The sequence below is a fragment of the Nelumbo nucifera genome, chromosome 5 (genome assembly GCF_055504915.1).
Source record: "Nelumbo nucifera cultivar China Antique chromosome 5, China Antique-T2T, whole genome shotgun sequence".
In the NCBI taxonomy this organism is placed as follows: domain Eukaryota; kingdom Viridiplantae; phylum Streptophyta; class Magnoliopsida; order Proteales; family Nelumbonaceae; genus Nelumbo; species Nelumbo nucifera.
In genome coordinates, this window is record NC_142653.1 from 85,298,466 (window position 1) to 85,307,033 (window position 8,568).

At 42.1% G+C, this 8,568-nt stretch overlaps 1 protein-coding gene across 1 annotated transcript; it reads left to right on the forward strand.

Annotated features, from left to right (window-relative positions):
- Positions 1-924: 924 nt before the first annotated feature.
- Positions 925-4,504, forward strand: LOC104612932 (protein SCARECROW). The gene is made up of 2 exons (XM_010280592.3): positions 925-3,440; positions 3,845-4,504. The coding sequence occupies exons 1-2, from the start codon at positions 1,528-1,530 to the stop codon at positions 4,284-4,286; spliced, it is 2,355 nt and encodes a 784-aa protein (XP_010278894.1). The 5' UTR covers positions 925-1,527; the 3' UTR covers positions 4,287-4,504.
- The last annotated feature ends 4,064 nt before the right edge of the window (positions 4,505-8,568 follow it).

Below are 8,568 nucleotides of genomic sequence, written 5' to 3' on the forward strand. Positions count from 1 at the left end.
GTGCGGCAGCCCAGTGGGGGCACTGCCGCACTGGGCTTTGTTATTTGTTAAGTAGTTACTAATACAGCCATCAAGTGTCGCTAATTAGTAATTTTTTGGATCGGGGTTTTCACTAATGAAACTCTGTAAGACCTTGTTTGTTTATTGGTATTTCGCAGGGAATAAATTGGTGAACCTGGTAATTTAACAATTTTCCGAAAGTATCAGTTTTGCAGGATAATCAATACTTTCTTGAGAATGGGTAAGTTTATTAAAATGTTAAAATCTCCTGGCAAAGTCTTTATTTGAGTAAGCGTCCATGCAACCTAATATTAGTAAGGCAATTGCTCAAATAACTTTTGCTCACATAGTACCCCTGGCACCGAAAAACAAACAAAGCCTAATGTTAAAAGGTCCTCATAACATTCATTGCATTGGAAATACTTGTCCATGAAAATAAATAGTACAGAGATATTCCCAACGCATGGCTCTAAAAGGCTACGAGAACAGTGTAAATACAGTCATGGAAGCACAGAAACTGATCTCTCAAAAGACCAGTTTGGTATCAGTTCAGAACTTCATATCACCTGCCAACAAATTCCATTCCAACACCCTACCAACATCATGTGACACCATAGATCCTAGGTCCCGCTTTTATGGTAGGTCCTAATTTCTTATTGAGATGTGTGGTGTTAGAATGTATTCTATTGGCAGGAGATCCCAATTGGATAATGGATACGGAAAGAACTTCCACAGTGAAAAGGGTTCGTGTGAATTTTGATGAATTTTCATTGGTCAATGTAGAAGATGGCGTAAGTTTAGAGACCCGGAGGCCAAAAATATCCGAGTCTGAGTTTGGACCGGGTGATTTGGATTCCTTATGGCATACAGGCCATAGACTGTTATCTTTGGTCGATTCACCAAACCCTCGAGCTTTGAAATTTCATAGAGTCGAGACTTCCCATAGACGCGTCAAACACGCGACGACGAACCATCACAGGGGATAGATCCCAGCTCACAGGGAAATCAAAGAAAAGAGGAAGAAACAAAGAGCAGCTATCTCACCCGCTCTTGGTACTCAAGCGGCCAAGCCATATCCAAGTCCCATGCACGGCCGCAGGCCCGCAGGCCGCAGCGTACACAAATAGATACACACACACAAACATCTAGCTAGCTAAACTCACGACCACCACCACCACCAGCCCAATTCTCCTAGCTCGCTTCTTCTCGATCTCGAAGAAAGAAACAAAACATCCACATGGAACTATGGAAGAGGAGCATGAAAAAAATAATAAATCTACAATGAAAAGCGCCTGGGAGGTCGTGTTGTATTGGGAGGGTTGCCAGAGTGAGATTAGGTAGCTAATAGGAAGGAATCCGACCGCCATGTCCCAATCCCCCCACCGTTATCTGCTTGGATGCCCTCATCCCAATAAGTCAAGGACCCATCCACCCTCTTAATCAATATCAGAATTCTTTCTCACGCTTCCATGTAAAAGATCAACAGAAGCAGCATCACCTTGTTCTTCTTTATCGTAGCAACATCCAATGGCCGCTTGCGTTTTGCTCGGCAATGGCAACGGCAGTGGCAGCAGTAACAGTAGCGGCAGCAGTCGATTAGGCAGCACCTCGAACAGCTGTGAGGAAAGGAACGTCCCACCACCAGCACTACCATCAACAGCAGTAGCCCAACCACAACAATTAAGGCACTACGACGACCTGCTAGTTGACGGTAAGATGGTTGTCAGGAAGAGAACCGCTTCTGAGTTTGATCTCCAAACTGGCGGAGATTGTCATAGGTTCATCCGACGAGCCACCACCACCAATTCCCTCCCCGTCATCGACCGCTCTTCCTTGGCTTTTCAACCCTGTAATGCAACTTCCTTGGACAATAATAACAATCATTCTACCACTAATCCGAATCCCATCTCCATCCCCAATAACCACTCCGCTATCCTACCTTACCCCACAAATTCCACTCTGACGTCAGGCGTTCCTGGGCTTTCTTCTAACCTTACCTACTATCTGGACTCTTCCCTCCACACCCTTCCTCCCACGCCCCCGCCCCAGACCGGGCCCGTGTGTGGATTTTCCGGTCTGCCCTTGTTCCCTTCGGAAAGAGACCGAACGACGACCACTGTTTCTGCCGGAGGGCTTCTCCCTATTCTTAGCCCCTCCCCGATGGATGATTCTTCCACAGCGACGGCGTGGATCGATAGCGTCATAAAGGACCTCATCCATAGCTCCACCAGCGTCTCGATTCCTCAGCTCATCCAAAACGTGAGGGAGATCATCTACCCCTGCAACCCAAACCTCGCCGCGCTCCTCGAGTACAGGCTCCGCTCGTTGACGGAACCACTCGCCGATCATCATCACGAAAGGAGGAGGAACGAGGCGGTGAGTTTGCAGAGACAGCCGTTTCAAGGCTCTTCTAGCCTTAAGCTATATCTAGCCTCCGGGCTTGATAACCCTCTTTCTTATCCCCTCACAGATTCTTCCTCTCAGCATGCCATGATCATGAACCAGTACACAAGCCTGGAAGCAAACCCATCGTCAACCCACGAAGGAAGTCAAGACGTCCGTCGTTCAACAGCAACCAGCCCTTCTGTTGCACCACCACTACTCACCTTGAATCAATCGTTGCCCCAGCACCAGCAACAGCAACAGCAGCAGCACCAACCACAACAACAAAGTTCTCCTTCGGCAGCACCGGCAACAACAGCATCAGCAACACCGACAGTAGTGACAAGAGAGAAGAAAGAAGAGATCCGGCAACAGCAGAAGAGAGATGAGGAAGGTCTTCACCTCCTAACTTTACTCCTGCAATGCGCCGAGGCTGTTTCTGCAGATAACTTTGAAGAGGCGAACAAGATGCTTTTAGAGATCTCAGAGCTTTCGACGCCATTTGGGACATCTGCACAGAGAGTAGCCGCTTATTTCTCGGAAGCAATGTCAGCACGGCTGGTGAGCTCGTGCTTGGGCATATATGCACCTTTGCCGAATGCACCTGCGCATAACCAGAAGATAGTATCGGCCTTCCAAGTGTTCAACGGCATCAGCCCATTCGTCAAGTTCTCACATTTCACGGCGAACCAAGCCATACAAGAAGCATTTGAGAGGGAGGAGAGGGTGCACATTATCGACCTCGACATAATGCAAGGCCTCCAGTGGCCTGGGCTCTTCCACATATTAGCATCTCGACCAGGTGGCCCGCCCTTTGTTCGGCTCACAGGCCTTGGGACCTCCATGGAGGCTTTGGAGGCCACGGGGAAGCGATTGTCGGATTTCGCGGAGACGTTGGGGCTGCCGTTTGAGTTCTTTCCGGTTGCGGATAAAGTTGGGAATTTGGACCCGGAGAGGTTGAATGTGAGCAAGAGGGAGGCCGTTGCGGTGCATTGGTTGCACCACTCACTGTACGACGTCACCGGCTCCGACAACAATACTCTTTGGCTCCTGCAGAGGTAGCAGTTCTAAAATTATTTTCTTAATTTCTGTTTTATTTGGTTCTTGCTTGATTTATTATGTTTATTATTGATTTATGACAGCCAACAGTTCATACAATTAATTCCATCTTAGAACATGAAGGATATGCCGAACTCACAAGTTTGGTGATGGTTCTTCTAACATTTTTGCTGTTCATTTCTCATATTATAACTTGCATGTTAAATTGTTAATGGACCCGAAGATTAATCATTTTTACTGGTCATTAAAGTCTTGCTCTATATATATATTGGTATTTGATTTAGCTGCTTTTCATTTTCATTTTTTTTCTTGATGTTAATTCTTGTTTGATTAAGCAACTAAATGATTCATTAAAATGGAAGAACACATGTGAAACATACATTGTTGGGGGATTGTTGGTCAGGTTGGCGCCGAAGGTTGTGACGATAGTAGAGCAGGACCTAAGCCATGCAGGATCGTTCTTGGGAAGGTTCGTTGAGGCAATACACTATTACTCAGCATTGTTCGACTCGCTCGGAGCAAGCTACGGGGAGGAGAGCGAGGAAAGACACATAGTGGAGCAACAGCTACTGTCACGAGAGATAAGGAACGTATTGGCGGTTGGGGGACCGGCAAGGAGTGGGGAAGTGAAGTTCCACAACTGGAGGGAGAAGCTGAAGCAATCTGGGTTTAGAGGCATATCCTTGGCCGGGAATGCTGCTACTCAGGCTACCCTATTGCTGGGCATGTTCCCTTGCGACGGCTACACCCTTGTTGAGGACAACGGCACACTCAAGCTCGGATGGAAGGACCTCTCTTTGCTTACAGCTTCTGCTTGGAGGCCTACTAATACCCACCGTTACTAAAGCTGTTCGGTCTTCCATGGATAGATCTGAATGATACTGGAATTTGTGTTTTCTTTTTCCTCGCTTTTCTTTTCACATAATAGACTGTAATTTCCTACTTTTCTAGTTGGGGTTTTGAAAGTGGAAATGGAGGAGGAAACATCAGTAGGGGAATTTCTGATATTTTCTTTTTCTTTTTTTAAGATTTCTTCCATGATCATCTCCACCTTTTCTTCGCAGTCTCTGATCTCCTTTACAAATTTTCATTTAACGCCTTGGGATGTATGTAACTATGTCTATGTAGTCTGTTGTTGAAATATTTGCAGAAGCAAGACGAAGTAAAAATAATTAGTTAATGTAAACGGGGACCAACAAATTGCATCTGGTCGTCTTCTCTGTATGCGATCTTGATTCTTGACATAAGAAGAGAGGAAGCTACCGAAAAAGAAGAAACTATTTTCTTAAACACCCTGCTAGTGTTAGTGCTACACAAGCCTGCTCACCGTCACGGCGTCACGTTAGAAATATTTTTCGGAAAACCGGGAATTTACAAGCCTTAACCGTATAATTTGTGATTACCTTCTGGCCCTTCTTTTTGCGTTTGACTCTTTCTACTGGCCAAAGTTATACGGTCCTGGTCTAGTAGAACAGCGCCATGTCATCAGTACCGCAGACGGGGTTCACGTGATGGAAGGAAGATCGAATATCCTGGGCTGGCTGGCTCCATCTCCCGCCCCCTTACTCTTATATATGCTGTTCAAATAAGATGTTTTCCTTCCGGTCATAAAAATGTATGTATGAGATTTCCAAGGTGAATCCTTTTAGAAAGGCTGTAGCTAGATCTCGAGATTATTATTTTATCCTGACAAGAAAAAGATGAGGACGAGATCAGAGGATTGACTGATTGGTATTGTTTCTAACGTGTACTACTGTATGGGAAAAGTATGACTTGTCCTGGATTGAGTAAAGCGAACGAGTCGGGATCCTCTGCTAGCAAAAGCGTGTTAACACGGTTATCCAGCCGCACATCGGGAAATAAGCGTGTTAATGTTAACACAGTTTTTTGGGATACCACTTTAGTACCATAAGTTTTATTTTAAGTTTGAGTTCACATCTGCGCCCAACAAAAGGGGCGCCCCACAGCGTTCTACAGCACAGCACCGCCGTGTATGGGAACATCTCCCGATGATGTATCAAAAATGATGATATCATCATCAAAAGATGTTCCTAATATACGACAGGGATGTGCTGTGTCAATGTGGGGCATAGATCTAAACTCATTAAATTTGGGGGTGGTGTTAACTTAGCATTGAAACTTTTAAACCTGTCATTGCAGTATTTAAATTTTTAAAAGTGTTAAATTGGTCACTGCTGTTAATTTACAGTCATTTATTGAAATGTCAAAACTATTCCTCTAAAGAAGGCGCTATTCATTGTTTTTTACTTTTGAAATTAAACCATTTATATTTGAAGACAATGAGAGAAAAAAAAGATGAAATATGATAGATGGAAACAATAACGGAAAGCAAAGAAATAACTAGACAATAATGTGTTTTAGATCTAAAGGTAGAAGACAATGACTTCATTATTCTAGAATCTCAAACACTTCAACCTTTCAGTTTCAAAGTAGAAGACAATGAGTAATGTTTTTTTTTGAAAGGTAGTTTTGATATTTTCAATAGATAACCGACGGTCTATTAATGGCAGGGACCAACTTGACACTTTTTTGAAAGTTTAAGTACTGCAGTTGCATGTTTGAAATTTCAGGTACTAACTTGACACTACCTCCAAAGTTCAAGGTACTAAAGTGGAATTTTCCCTAAAATAAAAAAACTTTTCCGATTTTGTGACAAACATATAAAACTCCCATATGTTTTAGATTTTAACAAAAACCACCTTTATAGTTTTGAAAAAATATAATTACTCCCTTCCATTATAAAATATAGTAGGCGTTAACTTTCCACAAGCTTGCCACATTAAAAAAAAAACGAAATGTTAAATTAATCATTTTTGATAATCCTTTTAAAAAAACACTATTGTAATGATTAATTTTGAGATTCTTAAAAATAGATAGGGAAAATTCCACTTTAGTACCCTAAACTTTGGGGGTAGTGTCAAGTGAGTACCCGAAGTTTCAAAGGTATCACTATAGTACCTAAACTTTCAAAAAGTGTTGAATTGGTCATTGTCATTAACCAACCGCCAGTTACCTGTTAAAAATGTCAAAACGATCCTTCAAAAGAAAACATTGTTCATTGTTTTCTACCTTGAGACTAAACTGGTTGAGGTGTTTGAGATTCTAGACTATTGAAGTCATTGTCTTCTACTTTTAGATCTAAAATACATTATTGTCTAGTTATTTCTTTGCTTTCAGTTATTGTTTCCCTCTGTCATATTTCATGTTTTTTCTCTCTGTCTTTGAAGATAACTAGTTCAGTCTCAAGGTAGAAGACAATGAACAATGTCTTCTTTTGAAGGGTAATTTTAACATTTTCAATAGATAACTAACGGTTGATTAACGACAGGGACCAATTTGACGCTTTTTTGCAGTGACACATTTAATTGATGGTATTAAAGTGAAAATTTCCCAAATAGATATTTCTTCAATCATTAAATAAATGATTCTTAATAGACCTAACATTAAATGTTGAGGATTTGGACCTGGAACTAGGGGTGCAACTTGGGCGGGCCTAGCCCGAGCTCGAAGCAACCCAACCCAGAATTTTACACGGGTTGGGCTTGGATTTTCGGTCCTTGGGCTGGGCTCATGCCCAGGAAGTCAAGCTTTTTTATTTTTTGGGTCGGGCTCGGGTCTAGCCCTTAGGTAGCTCAAACCCAGCCTGAGCCCGGCCCAATTATATATTTATACATATATATGTGTATATATGTAAATGTTGCATGCATATTTACATATATATATATATATATATATATATATTTGTATATATAACATTTGTATAGCTATTTTGCATACATATTTACATACATAAATATATGTATATATATTTGCATAAATACATTTGTATATGTATAATTTTAGAGTGGGTTCATTTACCAATCCAAGCCCAGCCCATGCCCGAGCCCAACTTGAGTGCATCAAATTGCAAGGCAGACTAGGCTCGGGTTGGAAAAATCGGGCTTGACCTCAGGCTTGGGCCTTAAGCCCAAATTTTAGGGTTGGGCCTGGGTTGACCATAAACCCGGTCCAACCCGCCCAACTTGTACCCCTACTTGGAACTGAATCCAATAGGGTCTGTAACTTTTGGACATGGAACCAAATCAATTGGTTCTTGAGACAATCGGGTATGACCTGACAAACCCAATTATAATAAATAAAAAATAAATATTTATGTTTAATATATATCGAATATCCTATATATATTATATGTATAGTAATCAGGTCTGAATTGGTTCGGGACTAGGTGAAATCGGGAACCAATAGTAATTGGAATCCTATATCAAGACCCATAACCAAAACTCATCGACTCCAGTTCCCAAAATCAAAACCAGCCCCCTCGGTTCGGGTTGGACCCAACCCATTGACAGCCCTAGTGGGAATGGAGGGGAAGTCATGCTTATTTATAAGGTTTGGCCTTGTGGACTCGTCGGATTTGGGCAAGGATTTAGGATCTACCTATACTCTACTACTCGCCCAAGTTGCATCAGCAAAGCTAAAATCATTATGTCAAACCACCTGTGTTTAGGTGGAGTTAAATCATGAAGGCGACATCATCAGAAATATTTAGTACCCTAGGGTTATAAGCCAAAAATTTGTAATACTTAAAATGTAGTATTAAGGGGGTGTTATTTTTATGGATTTTGAGAGGAGGGAAAGTTGCTCATTAGGGATCAGTATGGAACCTTGATCTATGTTCGAGCTGTTCCTCTTTGTATATGCTCTGCCTTGGAATTTAAGTCCCGTACTTTGCTTGAAAGTCTCTAATTTGCATTATCTTGTGGTATTTTCAAGGCAATCTTTGAAGGTGATTGTGCCACTCTGATTAATTTCTTGTTGGAAGATTATGGTAATCCTCCATGGAGTGTATTTACACACTTTCACAACTGCAATAATATTTTGAATCACCATCCTGATTTCTCAGTAGTGTTTCCATCGAGATCGACAAACAAGGCGGCTCATTCCTTAGCTCATTTTGGCTTGACTTGTATCTCTTCTTGTACCTGGTGTTCTATTCTAGTGTTCTTGAAGAAAATTGTAAAAGATGAGTCTACTAAGATTTCTAATGAAAGTTATAGCCTTTTCATAAAGGGGGGGGGGGGAGAGTTTGGTTCCCATTGACCAAGA

Excerpts from the sequence above, each read along its gene's own strand:
- LOC104612932 (XM_010280592.3), top strand. The coding sequence starts at position 1,528 with ATGGCCGCTTGCGTTTTGCTCGGCAATGGCAACGGCAGTGGCAGCAGT. Across the intron at positions 3,441-3,844 it reads ACTCTTTGGCTCCTGCAGAG|GTTGGCGCCGAAGGTTGTGA; the intron begins GTAGCAGTTCTA and ends ATTGTTGGTCAG.